Source organism: Nomascus leucogenys, chromosome 17, assembly GCF_006542625.1.
Source record: "Nomascus leucogenys isolate Asia chromosome 17, Asia_NLE_v1, whole genome shotgun sequence".
Taxonomy (NCBI): Eukaryota; Metazoa; Chordata; class Mammalia; order Primates; family Hylobatidae; genus Nomascus; species Nomascus leucogenys.
Window position 1 is genome coordinate 75,146,077 of NC_044397.1, and position 19,588 is coordinate 75,165,664.

The 19,588-nt window shown below is 41.3% G+C and overlaps 1 protein-coding gene across 4 annotated transcripts in view; it reads right to left on the reverse strand.

Annotated features, from left to right (window-relative positions):
- Nucleotides 1–19,396, reverse strand: part of PLEKHA8 (pleckstrin homology domain containing A8) — a 92,479-nt gene extending 73,083 nt beyond the window's left edge. For 2 of the 4 annotated variants that reach the window (XM_003270477.3, XM_030797034.1), the window contains exons 1-3: nt 18,957–19,396; nt 2,611–2,727; nt 1,449–1,604 (exon numbers count right to left, since the gene is read on the reverse strand). In XM_003270477.3, coding sequence (XP_003270525.1) covers nt 1,449–1,604; nt 2,611–2,727; nt 18,957–18,996 — 313 coding nt within the window. In that variant the 5' untranslated portion in view covers nt 18,997–19,396. Of the gene's footprint in view, nt 1–1,448; nt 1,605–2,610; nt 2,728–18,956 lie in introns of those variants that run through there. The other 2 variants (XM_003270476.4, XM_030797033.1) reach the window with 2 other exon arrangements.
- Between the last annotated feature and the right edge of the window lie 192 nt (nt 19,397–19,588).

Sequence of the window (19,588 nt, forward strand, 5' to 3'; positions counted from 1 at the left end):
AGTAACCAGAACAAACAACTGATTTACTAATTAGGATACTATGCAGAAGTGGAATCCTTACTAGTTAGGATACCACACAGAACATATGCCCAAAGTCGAATCTTCAAAGTATGGGTTGCAAATGTGACAGGTGAAGACGTAATAACAAGAAAAAACAGAAAAAGTAAATCTCCAGTCTTTCAAAGTAGTATACATTATTTATTAAGCCAATATACCAAATAATCACCAGTATACAAAGAAGGAGACAACATACTGTCTGACCCACTCCTGTTGGAACTGGGAGCAGAGCTAAGGGGTTCAGAGTTTTGGCCTCGGTTCTGCCAGTTTTTCCTATCTATAAAATGGGGTCATAGCTGTTTACTTACTAATGCAGTGCTCTACTCTTACCTGGGAAAAACATTCTGTAGTGTCCAATTACCACTAAGAACACCATTCATAATTTCAGCTGAGGATTGGTTCAGTACGCTGCCTTGTCAAGGCTAATGGCACCCAGCCATTATTATTAGCAATGCTCTCCAGTCACCCTGGCATCGAGGGCTCAGCTACAATTATTATCACTTTTCTGTTTCCTTCTTCATGAAAAAAAACCTGCACATTACCATCTGGTCTGAGTCAAAGCCAACAGCTTCTAGAATTTGCTCCCAATTTAGCATTCAAACAACCAATGAAGAGGCCAATTTATGATCTATGTGAAGAGTTAGCACAACAGCCACACCTGTCATGAGAGATGTTCCCTGGAACCCTTTTTCCCATTTCACCCCACCCTAGCTCATCTCTTCAGGGTACATTTAGGGCCATGGGGCAGGGACTAGGGGTAGCAACTAGGACCCAGGCAGTAAGCCCTGGTATTCTTGCCCCAGTCCAAAGAGAAAGCTGGGCCACGGTTCTCTGGAGAACTTAACAATGTCCAGTGAATGAGCATTAAGCAACAGGAACCTGACAATTAAACATCCATCCCACCCCAGAAAAAAAGGAAGGAGGAGCAGGGTGTTGCTACAGAAAACACCCTGATCCAAGGCTTATCTGGCTCAACTACTCTTCACCAAAGGTCAAGTTTGGCCACAGACTGGATACTCCACCATTTTATCATCACTAATTCTCATGGTAATCCTCCTAAGGTAGGATCTATTACCTCTTTTTAAAAGATGAAGAAACTAAGAGTAAGAAAGGTTAAGTGACCGATGCCAAGGTTATACAGTCAATAAACTGCAAAGCCATTATGTATACCCAGCTGTGTTTGGCTCCAAAGCCTGCATTCTTTGCACTATGCTATGCCAAGAAAGAAGAGTTAGATATGGACCCTGGCTTAAATTATACTAAGATACGTAGCATTTGCATGACACAAAAAGCTGGCTAGATGGTCAGAAGCAAGATAACAAATAAGGGAAATCAGAGATGCCAGTGGGTGATTCCCAAGGTTTCTACAGCAAAGGACAATCAATACTTGCCTTTCTCCTTCTGGGTCCTACTGTCAGTCAGGCAAGCCTTGGCTGATCCCAGGGCTACCAGCCACCGCTGTCTTTCAGCCACACTTCTGGCCTTCAGGTAGAAATACTGTTCCCCGGGGATTATCAAGTCCATGCGTGTATTATCTACAGAATGAACTGGGAGCAAGACAGAGGGCGATCAGAGACTCAGAAGAGCCCTGTCTGGGTAGCCTCCACCCCACCCAACTTCTTGAGCTTAACAGATGGCAGTCATTGAAGGCTTCTTCCCAAAGAGGATGCCAGTCCTCATTACCTCTCCTAATTCACACAAAGTTCTGTTTACTTATCTCATCTTAGACGTCTCTGTTAATCAAGAGGGAAAACCTTGCAATTGCCTCCAAGGCATCACAAAGACTTTGGCCCAAACAAGAATCACCCAATTTAACTTTTCAGTTAAACTGATCTCTTATCAGAATAGAGAAGGAATCTCTCTTTCAGTGGGTGTGTGTGTTAAGTAGGCTGCTCTGAGGCCAAGAAACACGGGTATTTTTTATCTCCTTGGATTTATTGGGAAACAATCAAAAATACAATCTTTTCCATCTTCTACTTCCCTTGAAAAGTCAGACCAAAAGTGTGAGAATTTTCTCAGAGGCCTTTAGGAGAAGAAACAAGCAAACCAAAGTCTTTCACCCACATCCACTACCTAAATTCCCATTTAATCTGTTTTTCTTTTGAGCCACACCTTCTCAGCATGTCTCAAGACAAAAACAAGAAGACTATTTGAAAGTCTGTTAGGTTTTTGCTTGTTTTGTTTTGTTTTGGTGGAGGGTGTGTGTGTGTCCATCCTGATTTAAACACAAAAGTGTTTGATGCTGCAGTAAAGACTTTAAGTTTTGCTAATAGCCACTGGTCCCAGGTAAGCAGGTCACTAAGGAATGAGTGCTAGTTGAGTAGTGAAGCACGTTGCTCTCATTTATTTTGACCACCTCTTAGCCAATCTCCTTATAAAAGCTGGCTACAGTTTTGGATTGTATTTGCAAGGCTTTCTTTAGACACATAACACTATGTCCCTTGGTCTGTACTATGGGAGCAGCAGAGAAAGGTATGCAGGGGCCAGGGGCTTTTTTGTTTTTGAGGGAAAACAGAAAGAAAAATAAAACTTGCAAGTTGCTTGATTTCTCACCTTGAATTTCACAGACTGCCATTTGTATGCTCCCTTTGCAACCTTTCCAGGCATCTTCAGGAGAATCATAATAGGACAATATTCCCCCACAGAGAAGGAACCATCGAGGCTGCCAACCTGAAAACAAAAGCAAGAGCATCATTGCAATTACTGCCTGTGTATGAACTACCTCCCAAAATACAGAAATAGAGCCTAACATAGGATACTGGGTTAGCTCCAAGGAGCTTTACATTGCCAAGGATATTCTGAGAGAAAGAATCAAGTTAGAAAGACCTGTATGTTTTATCCCATTTTTGTAAAATTAAAAATGCCCAAAGAGGTATACATTTTTTAGTCACATGATTACAGAAGTCTGGAAGGATAAGCAACAAGTACACTGACGACGACTCTCTAGGTAACAGGATTTACAGAAATAAATAAGATGTGTATTCTATTTCTTTCCTAATACAGTACCAGTAGTCTGTGATTTTTACTTTTTCTAAGACGAATAATTAGGATGTCCTGAACATTACTGTTATCACATGCTTGCCTTCCTCTCTTCTAAGAAAAATTATCCAAAACTTAGAAATAAGGCAACAAAGATGACAAGGTCCTTTCAACAAATGTCATACAGAGTGCCAACTAAGAAGCCTGTCTAGGAATCCTATGACCCTTAGGAAAAGGTAACGTTGTTTGACTTATTCTTTAGGATTGATCCATTGAAATGAGGTAATCTTAAAACATTCAAGGCTTAACTACATTCACTTCAATATTGGAGAATTTCAGGAGACAAACCATGTGTAGCAGAAATATGCATCTTATCTAGTCCTCTCACATACCCTATTTTCTAGTCAAACCACTTATTTGCTGTATTTCTGTCTCTGAACTTTTGCTCCAACTTGATCTCTTCATAAAATGTCATCCTGGCCAGACGCGGTGGCTCACGCCTGTAATCCCAGCACTTTGGGAGGTCGAGGTGGGTGGATCATGGGGTCAGGAGATGGAGACCATCCTGGCCAACATGGTGAAACTCCATCTCTACTAAAAACACAAAAATTGGCTGGGCGTAGCAGCAAGTGCCTGTAATCCCAGCTATTTGGGAGGCTGAGGCAGGAGAATCGCTTGAACCCGGGAGGCAAAGGTTGCAGTGAACCAAGATCTTTTTTGAGAATCCGTCTCAAAAAAAAAAAGAAAAGAAAAAATCATCCCTGACTATCTCTGCGTAAACCTTGTTTTCTCAGTCCTCCTCAGTCAGATGCAGTTCTTTTCTTTCTCTGAAATGCCATAGCCCTTTAGGGATACATTTCTCTCATGGGACTGCCATGGCTGAGGAAGCCAGAGAGAAGGCAGAGCCCCAAGGGCTGCTCAGCTACAGACATCTGATGGGCCCTTGGGGTTTGATTCACACAAACCAAGTGGGTAGGATGCCAACGGCATCACTTTATTACGTTTTAATAGGAGGCTACTGCACTTCCTGGAGCACCCCCAGCCCAAGATTATGGAACAAGGAACTACACTGTAATCAGAAGCCTGAATAGTCAGCACTAAATCTATGTGAAGGAGTTGGGTAGGTAGGCAACATATTTTGCTCATCATTTACTTAATCAGGGTCTGCTTTTCCAGAAAGCGCAATACTCAGGACTGCCAGGTACCATATTTCTTACTTAAATAAAACTAAATAAACACTAATTCTCAGCATCCACTCTCCCATAATATCTGAACTTATCTTCTCACCAAAGATAAGTAATCTTTTCTTAAACTATGGCTTTTGCTCTTATTATATTTTATATGGAGGACTTCCTTCCCAGAGACCTAGACCCTTTATTGCAGGTCAGGAACCCTTAGGCCTTATCTCTACACTAGCACAAATCAGTTCCTGGCTGGCAAACGTCTTGGGATGAACTTGTAAATTTTTATTTCAGAAGGTAATGCTGGCAGGGCACGGTGGCTCACAGCTATAATAATAACACTTTGGGAGGCCAAGGTGGGTGGATCACTTGAGGCCAGGAGTTCCAGACTAGCCCGGGCAACAATGGCGAAACCCATCTCTAATAAAAATACAAAAATTAGCCGACAGTGGTGGCATACACCTGTGGTCCCAGCAGAAGGTTCAGGTGGGAGGACTGCTTGAGCCTGGAAGGTCGAGGCTGCAGTGAGCCATGACTGTGCCACTGCACTCCAATCTGAGTGAGAGTGAGACCTTGTCACAAACAAACAAACAAAAAAGGTGATGCTTCTAGACCTTGGCTTCAAATTCTACAAAAATTCAACTGTGAAGGCCACCACTCCTGTACAAACATTACAACTTGGAAAACCAAATCAATCCTCAGACTGGATCTTGCTGGGCAGAGAATCAGTGCTCCAGGAGTCAGACATTATTGGTGATGTTTCAGCCCTTTGCAAAAGTGTTTATTTACATCTTAGGCCACCTCCTCTCACTGAAACAGAAGAGTCAATGTCTGAGAACCTGAGAAAAGGAAGAGGTCTTTGAAATCACACAGTCCAACCAGCACATTTTGTAGATAAGGACACCAATCCCAGGTAAATTAAGTGACCTAATTAGGGTCACAAAGGAAGTACACAACAGAGCTGGGAAGAAAACTCTTTCTATACTGCCCCTTGAGGCACAAAAGCTCCCAAACCTTGGCTCCCCACTCCCAGAAAGCTGTCCTGGTATAGAACAATAGCATCTTTTCACTCCCATGACGCTGGCTGATGTGAACAGCTCAACTCCCATGATGCTGGTTGGTGTGAATACTCCCCAAATCCACCATGACTTTTGTGTAAAAGGCATTTAGAACAGCCTCAATATTTTAACAAATTTAGGACCCATCTGTATTTGTCAGTGTTATCCAGAGAAAAAGAACCAGTAGGGTGTCAGGGTGTGTGTGTAAAGATATTATAAGGGTGTGTGGGTGGGTATGTGTGCATGTAATGAAATTGTAAGTAACTGGCTTACGTGACTAGAGACTGAGAAGTCCCAAGATCTGCAATCAGCAAGCCAGGAGAGCTCACTGTTAAGTTCCATGCCAGCAGGCTCAAGACCCAAGAAGAAACAATGAAAGCTAGAAAAGGTCAATGTCTCAGCTCAAGGCAGTCACAGGAGGAATTCTCTGTTACTCAGTCTTTTTGTTCTCTTCAAGTCTTTAACTGATTGGATAAGGCTCATCCACATTAGGAAGGGCAATTTACTTTATAATGTCTATTGATTCAAATGTTAATCGCCCCCACAACATCCTTACAGATCCAACCAGAATAAACCATCACATCATCAATTTTAAGACACACCATTATTTTACATGACACAAGAAAGAAAAAAACTCTACCAATTAAATAATAACACAGCACAGGTTCTAAGATGCTTCTTGATTTCAGAGTTGTTGAAATGTGAAAAAAAAAGTGTCCTAAAATTGAAAAAAAGTACTAAACTACTTTTATCTTACAAGAACCTGAAAAATGTTGAAGAGCAGCTCTCAACCCCACCCAAAGCACAGCTGCAGTAAATTTTGAAAGCAGCTTGAAGGCTGGGCTCCGTGGTTCACTCCTGTAATCCCAGCACTTTAGAAGATTGAGGCAGGACGATTGCTTGAGGCTGGGAGTTCAGAACCAGCCTAGTCAACATAGTGAGACCCTGTCTCTACAAAAAATTTTAAAAATTAGCTGGGCAAGGTGATACACCTGAGGCAGGAGGACTGCTTGAGCCTAGGAGTTCGAGACTACAGTGACCTATGATCACGCCACTGCACTCCAGCCTAGGTGACACAGTGAGATCTTGTCTCAAAAAAAAAAAAAAAAAAGTAGCTGGTAAATTATAATAGCAAATGAAACATTACCTTCCTTATAACAGGTTCTGTATTTATCTAGGGGAGGTTATAATTATACAAGGGATGTTCAATATATGGCAATTGTATTCTGTCCTTTGTAACTACACAAACTGTGACCAAGAAAAACTTTTCTTATAAGCACAAAATTCTTGCAGTTTCAAAAGGCACACTAAGAGATCAGAGAAATCTCATTCCTATTAGACAAAATTTAAAGGCAGAGTGATGGAGAGAGTTCAGATTAGTGTTAGGACACACTGCTCTTTCATAATGTCCAGTGCTGGGAAACTGGGATACAGCCCAGGAATGATGAATTGTAGAGAAAAGAGGCATGGATGAAAAAGACACCATTAATCCAGTTTCTATTTTAAATTAATCTGCAGTTATCTCAGAAATGATCAGTCAAGGTAACTAAAGGGCAGATGAAAACTGTTGGTCTGTACTACTCCCTGCTCCCTTAGATGACCACTAGACTATCTTCCTATCCAATCTCCACCCTCTTTTATGCCATCCTGTATTAGAGATGCAATGTGGTATCACCCAAATTCCCTGCTTGGAAGGATTAGACATGAAACTTCAATGAGCAGGGAAGAGTTTTAGCTCGTATTAGCTATCATTGCCAGGGATGGGGTAGGGGGTAAAAAAAGAGTATTTAAACACCAATTTCATACACTTTGTATTATCCTGGATTGTTTCACTACAGAAAGGATACTTGACATTTATTTTTGGCAATCCAGCATTTACCTAGTACTTTTCCACTGATGAAAAGTCCCTTCTCCACACTCCATCCATGAGGTTTGGGTGGGGGTGACCAGCTCCAGGATGGGTATGTGATTTAGGCCTAAATGAAGCTTCGCATCCCCCATCCTCCATGATAATTCCAGAATGGGCAAGTGGCCCAATCGGAGACAATTCTGGGACTTTTGCTGGGACTGGGGAAAGGCATAAAGAAATGGGGACCGTTTCTTTTTTCTTTGGTCTTAAGAATGGTAGCCTGCAGCTGCCTGCAGCAGTTTGCCATCACATGGGACCTAAACATGATTCACACACAAAGGGAAACAGAACTGGAAGGATTTGAGGGACAGAAGGAGAAGGAAGAAAATCTGGATGACATTGTTTGAGCCCCCTGATCAGCCCACATCATTCCCGAAGGTAAGACACCCCATTAAATGAACCAACAAATATCCCTTTTTACTTTAAGCCTGTGTGAACTGGGTCTTTCTGCAAACACAAAAGCTCTAAACTATCACATGATCATCTCACTAAACGTACAAAAAGCACTTCACAAAAATCTAACACCCTTTCATAATAAAAACACCTAACAAACTTAGAAGAGAACTTCTTCAATCTGATAAAGGCATCTACAAAAAATCCATAGTTAATGTGTATAAGGTGAAAAACAGGATGCTTCCCCTCAAAGATTGGAAACAAAACAAGATGTTTGCTTTTACCACTTCTAGTCAACATTGTACTAAAGGTTCTAGCCAGGGCAATTAGTCAATAAGTGAAATAAAAGACATCTAGATTGGAAAGAAAGAAGCAAACCTAGCTCTACTCACAGACATGCTCTTATATATTTAAACAAAAACAAAACGCAAGGAAGCCACTAAAGAAAACTATTAGAATAAATGAGTTTAGCAAGGTAATAGGATACAAGACTGACATACAATTAAAATTGTATTTCTGTACAGTTGCAATGAACAATCTGAAAATGAAAGTTAGAAAACAAATCCATTTACGATAACATCAAAAAGAATAAACTACTTAAGAATAAATCTTATTTTATTTTAGTTTAGTTTACTTTGAGACAGAGTTTCACTCTTGTTGCCCAGGCTGGAGTCAATGGCGCGACCTCGGCTCACTGCCACCTCCGCCTCCCGAGTTCAAGCGATTCTCCTTCCTTAGCCTCCCGAGTAGCTGGGATTACAGGCAACCGCCACCACCCTTGGCTACTTTTTGTATTTTTAGTAGAGACGGGCTTTCACCACGTTGGCCAGGCTGGTCTCGAACTCCCGACCTCAGGTGATCCACCCACCTTGGCCTCCCACAGTGCTAGGATTATAGGCGTGAGCCATCGCACCCGGCCAAGAATAAATTTTTAAAAATAAGTGTAAAACACTGAAAACTACAAAACATTGTTCAAAGAAATTAAAGATTTAAAAATCACTATTCCAAAACTGCTACCAGCTTATTCTTTTCTCACATAGTGCAAATGCCTTTCTACACTTAATGGACAAACAACTGTGTAAAATTTACTTTTAAAAAAATCTTAGCCAAAAGGCTTTTCAGTTCAATTAATGTTGAACAATACATGTTTTCAATGAGCATAATTTTCTTCAAAAAATGCACTTATATTTGGATCTAAACTGGCATACCTCATGTTACTTTTACACTGAAATTTCTTTTTTTTAATTTCCCAACAGCAATCACCATTTTTAAGTCAAAATTTCTAAATGGAGACGTTCCTATTCCCTTAAAGATCTAAACCAAAAGTAATTACTTGTGAGTCATACCCACTTCTGACTAGAAAGTACTGTAGCCTCCCTTCATTTTTCTTTCAGCAGCCTTGTGACAAGTGGCTCATCCAAACATATCACTATGAAAAACTGTACGCCATTCAAATAGACACTTAAAAGTTTTAAAAATTACATAAAATTCATTATTTGGCGAACAATTCTGAGTTTTGATAAATGCATAGCCCTTCAATAACCACTGCAATAATCAAGATACAGAAAATTCCATTCTACCAAAATTGTCCCCAAAATTCCCTTGTATTACTCCTTTCCGATCAAGCCTTCCCCTCTCCCTTTACCCTTGGCCAACCACTGTTGTGCTTTCATTTTAAGTTCAAAATATTTCCCAATTTTCTTGGAGACCTTCTCTTTGACCCACGGGCTACTTTGAAGGGTACTGTTTAATTTCCTAATATTTCAGGGGATTCTCTACATCTGTTATTAATCTGTAGTTTACTTCCATTAAAGACATAGAACATTCTTTTGACAAGTTTTGGCAAGGTTTCTATTATAGCTCAGAATATGGTCTATCTTGGTGAATGTTCCATGTGCATTTGAAAAAAATGCAATATTCTACTGTTGTATTTTGTTCAGTTTTTTATTGTAATCATTACAAATGGGCTTATTACATCTTGGCCCAATAATGACTCTTAAATAAACAACTAGTAGAATGCCTACTGGTTAGCCTCATGCTAGAGCATATCATTCCGCCTTTAAGTCCGCCACAGTTCCTTCAGAACTTCTGCCTTAAAAATTAAGGTGTTCTGGGAAAGCAGAAGTTCATAATCTTACTATTTAACAGGAAAAACAATTAAAAATTTAACATATTGTGAATTTTTAAAATTCTTAAGAGGGTGTTGGGGGAGGGAGAGGATCAGGAAAAATTAATGAATGCTGGGCTTAATACCTAGGTGATGGGATGATCTGTACAGCAAACGACCATGGCACACATTTATCTATGTAACAAACCTGCACATGTACCCCTGAACTTAAAGTTGAAGATTTAAAAAAAAAAGAAATCCATAAGAACTACTGTTGTGTAGAAATACAGAAAAAAAAATGAAAAGGGACTATTTAAACTCTTTCTACAAAAGTTTGCCAAAAGTAAAGAAAAAAAGTGAAGGAAAGGTGCTTTTTCATTAACAATAAGAGGAAAAATTAGTGACCATAATAAAGGGGGAACAGAATGGGAGAAAGAAAAGGTTAAGTCCCTTAACTTCTTTCAACTTTAGTTTCCTTTTCTATGAAATTTCAGCTGGAGCTTAGATGATGCCTAGAAGTCTCTCTCAGCTTTCAAAACTTATCCTAATACAAAGTAACAGAAAACTCCCATCTTTCCCAGAATCTGATTCAAGAGATAGTAACCGCCAGGTACAGTGGCTCATGGGGCAGAAAGATCAGTTGAGGCCAGGAGTTCAAGACCAGCTTGGGCCACATAGCAAGACCCTGTTTCCAAACAACTGTTTTTAAATCAAAACAGAGAAAGTAACTAATGCCAAGAAAAAAAAGTGAAATTAAATGTCTTGACAGGACTGACAATCCGAAATGTTGAGTCAAGACAATTTATTCATTATAAATTATGGTTTCTATGTTCATAACCCATATGTATTATCATATCATATATTATGTATGCTATATAGATATTTTAATAGTGAAATAATCTACCATTTTAAATTGAAGCAAAGCAGAGCTATTCATTTACTACCCTTGACCTCCATAGCCTTGGTGTTTTCCAACGTGCAACCTGAGCGCTCAGCCACACCTCATCCCACTAGAGCCCTCCCCCACTCAGCTTCTCTAGGGGAGTTTCAGACAGGGATGTGGACAGCAAAGCCTCGGGTTCCTCTGCCAGGTCAGTAAGAACTCAGTAAGAGTTCTGTTGTAGCTAGGGAGGAAGGAAGAAAGAAGAAACACTCCTCATTGTAAAAGTTAACCAAGCATTAGCTAAATTATAGGCTTCTTAATTTACCATTAATTAATTCACAAAGCATTTTCTGAGCAGTTGTAACTTGTCAGGTTTGGAGATTTAGAGAAAAGATCCCAGCCTCAAGGAGTGACAGACTAGTGGAGAGTCTACCATGTAGATGGTGAGAAGACTATAATTACAATAGATTATATCAAATTCTCTTTAAAACCTTCTGCTAGAAGATGTAGGTCACCTCCCCTGTGAGCTTTGAGCTACCAAACTAAATATTTATTTGTTCTGCACAGTGCTTCTCATATGTCCTACCAGCACCTTAACTCAAGACAACGGAGTGAGGAAACCATGGTTTAAGTTCAGACTCATAACATCCAGGTATGTCATCTTGAGGACACCACTTAATTCCTCTGGGCATTATTTCTCTATCTAATCTATCTATCTATCTATCTATCTATCTATCTATCTATCTATCTATCTATCTATCTTATCCTATCCTATCCTATCCTATCCTATCCTATCCTATCCTATCCTATCCTATCTACCTGAGAGTCTTACACTATCTATTTGCTACAGTCTTGCTCTGTCACCCATCTATCCATCTGAGGCAGAGTCTCACTCTATCTATCTATCTATTTGCAACAGAGTCTAGTTCTGTTGCCCAGGCTGGAACACAGGTGTGATCTTGGCTCACTGCAACCTCTTAGCTCACTGCAACCTCCACCTTCTGGGTTCAAACGATTCTGGTGCCTCAGCCTCCCAAGTAGCTGGGATTACAGGCGTGTGCCACCACGCCCAGCTAATTTTTGTATTTTTAGTAGAGACGGGGCTTCACCATGTTGGCCAGGCTGATCTCAAACTCCTGGCCTCAAGCAATCTGCCATCAGCCTCCCAAAGTGTTGGCATTACAGGTGTGAGCCACCATGCCCGGTCTACAATGGAATTTTAATTAAGAATATATGGCTGGGCAAGGTGGCTCATGCCTGTAATCCCAGCACTTTGGGAGGCCGAGAAGGGTAGATCACGAGGTCAGGAGTTCAAGACCAGCCTGGCCAACATGGTGAAACCTCATCTCTACTAAAAATACAAAAAAAAATTAGGCGGGCTTGGTGGCAGGCGCCTGTAATCCCAACTACTTGGAAAGCTGAGGCAGAAGAATTGCTTGAACCCGGGAGGGGAAGGTTGCAGTGAGCCGAGATTGCGCCACTGCACTCCAGCCTGGGCAACAGAGCAACATTCCATCTCAAAATAAATAAATAAATAAATAAGAATATGTAAAGAGCTCTCACAACTCAATAACAAAAAGAAAAACAATTAACTTTTAAAAATGGGTTAAAGATTTGAACAGACACTTCACAATGGAAGAGACAGCAATGGCCAATAATTATATGAAAAAGAATCCATGAGGAACCACAATTTGCAAATAGAAAGCTGAATACACAGAGACTAAATTTTCTGGGCATCATTAATCAAAACAGTGATCTAATTAACCTACCCTTAAAGTGAACTATGAACCTGTGTGGTACACAATGGAGCATGTCTGCAGAGTGTCTGACACTAATGGACACGACCCAGAAACTGCTAACAGTAAGCTAAATATCCATTACATAGTCTTAACAAACCTAGGTACGGCTATTATTATTGCTGTAATTTTAAAACTGAGACTCAGGAAGATTAAGTAACTTGCTCAAGGTATTAGCACTAAGTAGTGGGGCAAAGGTTCAAACTCAGGGCTCTCTGACTCCAACCTTTTACACTTAAGCATTGGTGCAATGCTGGCTTGTGACTTTATCACTGAAACCATAAATTACATGGTAAAGAGTTGAGTATTGAATGTCTATGTGAAAAAAAAAAGTTGTACCCTTACCTCATATTGTACACAAAAATTAATTCAAAACGGAAGAGAATTAAATGTAAGCACTAAAAACTATTTTTAAAACCTTAAGAGTAAATCTTCATGACCTTGGGTTTGGCAACGGTTTCCTAAGATAATCTAACACCAAAAACAAACAATAAAATAAAAAATTGATAAATCAGACTACATCAAAATTTAAAACTTTTGTGTTGCAAATAATACCAGGAAGAAAATGAAAAAGACAACCTACAGAAAATAAAATACAGTTGATCCTTGAATACCATGGGTTTGAATTTCAAGGGTGCACATGTGGATTTTCTTCCACTTCTGCTACCCTGAGATAGCAAAACCAACCCCTCCTCTTCCTCTGCCTCCTCAATGTGAAGACAGCAAGGATGAAGACCTTTACGATGATCCACTTCCACTTAATGAATAGTAAATGTATTTTCTCTTCCTTATAATTTTCTTCATAACCCTTTCTTTAGCTTACTTTATTGTAGGGATGCAGTATACGATACATATGACATATAACATATGTGTTGTTAAAGTTATTCATAAGGCTTTTGGTCATAACGCTTTTGGTTATTTGCAGGCTATTGGTTAAGATTTTGGAGGAGTCGAAAGTTACATGCAGATTTTTGACTATGGGGATTGGTGCCCCAACTCCTGCATTGTTCGTGGGTCAACTGTATTTGCAAATCATCTATCTAACAAGGAACTTATATACAGAATAAAGAACACTTGGCTGGGCGCAGTGGCTCACACCTGTAATCCCAGCACTTTGGAAGGCTGAGGCAGGTGGATCACCTGAGGTCAGGGGTTCCAGACCAGCCTGGCCAACATGGTAAAACCCTGTCTCTACTAAAAATACAAAAAATTAGCCAGGCATGGTGGCACACACCTGTAGTCCTAGGTACTCAGGAGGCTGAGGCAGGAAAATCGCTTGAACTCGGGAGGCGGAGGTTGCGGTAAGTGGAGATCGCACCACTGCACTCCAGCCTGGGTGACAGAGTAAGACTCTGTCTCAAAAAAAAAAAAAAAAAAAAAAAAAAAAAAAAAAACCTCTTACAACTCTATAATGAAAAAATAACCCAAACAAATGGGCAAAAAATGAAGACATTTTTCCAAACTAGATATACAAATGGATAATCAGCATATAAAAAGACAATCAACATCATTAAGTCAGAGAAATATAAATCAAAACCATGAGATACCATTTCACAACCACTAGGATAGCTATGCTAAGAAGATAATGAGGTTGATGAGAACGTGAAGATGGAAACTTCTTTGATTACTGATGAGAATGTAAAATGGTGCAGTCAGTTTGGAAAACTATTTGGTAGTCTCTCAAATTATTAAGTAAAGAGTTATCACAGGACTCCAGCAACTACACTCCTAGGTATTATATACATCCAAGAGAAATGAAATCATGTCTATACAAAAACCTGTACATGAGTGTTCATAGCAGAATTATTTCATAATAACCAAGAAAAACAAAAACAAAAAGAACAGCCCAATCCAAATGTTCTTCAACTGAAAATGGATAAACAAAATATGGTATACACATACAATGAAATATTATTTGGTAATAAAAAGGAATGAAGTTCTGATACATGCTATCCAAAAAAAACCATGCTATGGAAAAGCAGCCAGCCACAAAAGACCACAAATTATATAATTCCATTTATATAAAATGCCTAGAAGAGGCAAATCCTTGCAGACAGATTAGTGGTTGCCAACAGTGAAAGGCAGGTGTAGGAGTGACTGCTAATGGGTACTGAGTTTCTTTCTGGGATAATGAAAATGTTCTAAAACTGATCATGGTGATAGTTACACTTTTTATATATACTAAAATCATTGACTTGTACATTTTAAATGGATGAATTTTATGGTTTATGAATTATCTCCATAAAGATGTCAAAATGTTAATAACAACAAAAAGGGTTGACCAGTGGTTGTGAAACCAAGAATCCTCATATTCCAGATGTCTTCCTGGTACTGTTTACACAGCACTAGTTTATAGGGCAAGAGTCACCTTCCTCCACCTGAGGGGAAACAAAATTATAGCACATCCTTAATGCAAACCATCTGGCCAGTATGATGCAGGCTTTTGTTATTTTCAGAATGCAGTAATGCAATGTGCTTGAGCCTTAACCTGCTGGAGAGGCACAAGCAGCCTGTGGCTGGCTGGAGTTCACGACAGCAGCCCTCCTATCAGCTGAGTGGGCAGGAAAAGGACCTAAAACTACAAAGTATAAAGCAAAGGTTAGAAAATTTCCTCATGGCAAAACATAAGCACAACATTGGGCAGTCAAAGCTTTCTTCACTCCTGAATTCCTCCCCACTTCCCACCCCCGAAATAGTCTGCTATTCTAGGTCAAACATACTTTAAATATAGGTACATTATGAATCAGCTAGAATTACATAATGATCAAGCAAGAAGGACCTTTAAAAGTATTGTCTAATGGAGCACTGACTCTGAAGCCACTTAATAAGTGGCTGCGTGACCTTCAGCAAACCCATGTCTCTATACCTCAGTGTCTTCATCTGGAAAATGGGCATAATAAAGGCAACTGTTTTTTGAAACTGCTGCAAAGACTGAGTTAATCCATGTAAAATGTTTAGAAAAGTGCTTGGCACATTGTAAGTACTAATAAATTTTTAACTGTTCTTACAATTATAAACTAGTAAATCCCATTATTTTAAACGGAGGAAGACACTAAGGCTCAGAATGCTAAAGTGACCCTGCAGTTGGCGGTAATAGAGCTGTTTGCCAGGCTTCAGGTCTCTCTGACTCCTGAACCAGTGTTCTAGGGCATTAATGTGTAGCCCTACATGTATGACACTCCTTGACTAACTTTTAGGTCTTGAAAGACACAAATAGCAAACACAGTGCTTCTTTAGAAGTATGTCTCACACAATGTGGGAATCTGTAACATGTTTTTAATTTACTCTCTTTTCATCCCAAGTTTAATCTTCTAACATCTAAAGAAAGGTACTGGCACTAAATCCCGGAATGTCCAAAAGGCAGGATGAAACCGGACTGTAAAAGAAAATACGCATAAACTTTTTTTTTTTTTGTATTTTTCATTGAAGGAGGATAGAGTACCTGAATGTGCCTAGCATTTAAAGGAAGAGACTTCTTTCCTCTTTCTGCATTCTAGAAATACACTCATGTAAACCTCAGATGCTATTATCAGGGCTTGATGAATTCTAACTTTCAGTAATTAATACCTAGCAATTTAAAATTCAAGAGGCAAAAGAAGCTCACAAAATAATAATACGTAGTATTTAGTGAAGTACAATAAATGCAGCAGGAGAGACACAAAGATGTACCAGAAAATGTTCTATGCTACGCTAAAGCCAGAGTAAGCTTTTAAACAATCTCATCATTTCTCCTTCTCTCATAGATGCATGCATGCATGTACCTACATGCACACACACAATCACATCACAGTGTTTAAACCAGCCTATGAGGCCCTGAAATATCTGGCCTCCCGCACACCCCTGCATCTTTGTTGGAGCCTCATTCTCCTCAGCTCTCAGCCAGATGGGTCCTCTTTCCTCTCCTCAAACTCACACATCTCCATTCTGCTTTGGGGCCTTGACACTGGCATTCCCTGTGCCTGAAAAGTTCTTCTTTACTTCCTCTAACTACACCTCTGCCTTGGCCTCTCCACCGAACTATTAACAGCTTGATTTATCCTTCAGACTCTGCTTAAATTTTTCTTCAAAGAAGCTTTCTCTAACAACCCGTAGTAGCCTCTCAGCCCTCCCTCCTCCCCAATCAATCACACACAATGAAACATGGTTCTAACCACTTAACCAATAAATATCTTTCTTCCCCCACCAGACTGTAGGCTCAAGAAGGGCATAGGCTTTGTTCAACATTGCTTCCCCTGTGCCAAGCACAGTAGATGGTGAATGAAATTAACAACATCCCCTAAGGATTCAAAAGACCAAGTGATAAACTGATATCCTAACCTCACTCAAATTCGACACAAGGCATCCCATATCAAGCTGTCACATGACAAATACACAAACCACACAAACAGAGGCATGGGTTATATACTACCTTTGGAGAAAAATTCAAAATCAACAAAAACTTGGATTGGGATTATATGTATTTTAAAGTTACTACGTGCAAACCTACAAGAAAAAAAAAGTTACTTTTTAAAACAAACTTCAGAAAAAGAAAAAGTAACTTGTCACTAACACAACATGCTCATTTCGGAAGACCAAGTAGAAAAGTGGAGGGTGGAGGAAACAAGGATGCATGTGATCCTCCTGGGCTATTACCATTTCTCTCCCAAGTAAATTTATCTCCTAAAAGGAGAGAATATGCCGAACCATCATTCTATGTATATCTGGAAAATAACCAGTGGTGTGATGGGCTTCTATGAACAGTATGCCTACAAGGACAGGGCACGTGGGTTAAGGGAACAAGCAGCATCATGTAGAGACAGCTGTCTCTGGCAATAGCTCCAGTGCCCTCTTCTTCAGGGTTTCCACCCTAGCACCACTCACAGCATTAACTTCTCTTACTTTGGGAAGAAAAAAATAGACTCTTTTCCAACAGAACAGATAGGAATCACATGACAAAGATTCCAAAAGATCCTTCCAGAGAGTTCTGCTTTATTGAAGGATACACAAGGACAGTCAGCAACAACAACAGCAAAAGCATTTCACTACCAGGAAATAGTTACTGTATCAAGAGACTAAACTTTCTATATAGAAAGGAGAAGGAAAAGAGGGGAAAAAAAACCCCACAAAACAAAAAAAGTTGGGGATGGGGAAGAATGGGAAAAAAAGAAGAGTGTTGAAGATGAAAGAAAAAAAGGTAAAAAGTGTGTGTAATGGAAAGGAGTGAAGGACCAGCAACTAAATTTTACTCAAGTATATGCATCTGAGACCTCAGAAGGAAAACTGCCAGGTCGAGCCTCCTCCCCTTAGGTTAGCAGTGTTGATCAGCCTCTGTCACCCACCAAACCAAAGCCTAGCTTTGAGTTATTCTCATCTAACCTAATTGCAGACATCACTGAAGGTCCTTGACGCAAACAAAAAAAACCTCTTCTAATTTAGTCTCTATTAATGATTACAGAAAAAAATAAACAGGCGAACTCACTGCTAATTATACTAGGCAAAGGGAAGAGATTCTGGGTACGCCCAACAGGGGCACCTTTGGCTGTGCTGTGTGACCTCCTCGAAGTTACTATGCCAACTGATCCTCCCACACACACCCATTCGTAAAACACCCGGCGCATTACCATACTACAACCTTTTAAAAACTATCCCACAAAAGAAAGGAAAACGTCTCTCACCCACTCTAAGGGATACTGGTTACATTTCTGCTTTCAAACACACTGCCTTTAAAATTTTAAAGACCTAATAATCCATTTTCTATGATAAAAAGTTTACTTCCAAAAAAGTGGCTAGCACAGTTTCCAGCATATAGTAGGCTTGTATTAAATACCAGTTTCACACATGAAAAAAATGATCGTTCTGAGTAATTTTCACAGCTGTAGAATAGTTACAACCTTCTCAAGATATGAAGCTTTTACCTCCACAAACTAGAAAAAAGGGCGGGGACTATTTTAAAGCCAGTCTGTAAGACACGGCAAGAAAGTTGCAAATATTTGCATTCATTTAACGGTAATTTCTGAGTCTGTAAAACAAAAGGAAATGCTCAACGAGAAAATAAAAAACCTTGTGCAGAGCTTTGAAACTGTGGAGTTGGGACTCTGACACCCTGGTGTGCACGCTTCACAGATGACTGTGAAGGTGACAAAGGGAAAGTGTTTGCACTGAGGACTTTCATAAAGGATCTTTCCCCTGTGGAATTCCAGGTTACTGCTGGCATTCTTTTGAAACCTTCCAACCTAGCTGCGAGGCAAGGGAGTCCGGTTCCTTCGCCAAAATTCAAGAGATTCCCAGAGGACCCCAAGGCGGGGCGTCTGCGCCTTCCTCCCGCTGACATCGAGAGCACCGTGCCTTTCAAGTCACCCCAAATCTCAGTCTTTGCAGCCTTCCTTGAAGCGAAAGGGCAGCCACAGCTCTCCCCCAGCCCCAAGAGAGGGCCATGTCGTCCTGAACGGCGACACGGTCCCATGAGAGAACTGCTTTGGGAAATACTCCCGCTCCGCGCTGGCCTCAGGAAAGGGCCGTGACCCCTGCCCTAGGACGGGTCCAGACACCGCCCTCCAGCCGCGCAGACAAAGGACCGGCCCCCGGCGCACCCCCGGCCCGGCACGGCCACTCACCGCTCAGATAGTTGGTCCACTTGTACAGCACCCCCTCCATGGCGCCCGCGGCCACTCGGCCCACGCCCGCCGGCCCCCTCACTGCCCCAGGCCCCAGGAGGCGAGGAGCACCAGCAGCAGGGCCATCGCCCGGCGCTGCCCAGACGCCCACTCCCGGCGCCCGGGCCTGGTGTGGGGACGCCCGGCCCGCCTCACATCCTCGGCCCGGGGGCGGGGTCACTGCGGCGGCCTCGGCGCGTGAAGCCCAGCCAGCCGGTGAACCCGTGGGGCGAAGCCCGCACGCTGTTCACAAGGAGGCCCGGGTCCGGGCCCTACGTGGGTCGGAGGGGCAGCCGAAGCCTCCGAAGTGCGACGAGCGAGCTGCAGGTTGCAGGCGGCGCCGCGGCGCACTACCTGAACACTCGACTTGCCGGGCACGGGACGCGCTCGCGCATGCCCAGTGCGCCGCTCGCGCGCCCCTTCCCAAAATCTACTCCGGGATTTCGCGGCGGCGGCGGCGGCGGCGGCGGCGGCGGGGCGGGGTTTGTGGGAACCGCCCGCAGGAAAATTGAGTCCTTAGACGCCGACTCGGGACTAGGCGATGGGAGGAGGGAGGCCCCTGAGACTAGTGTGGAGCACAGTTCTGACTGTAA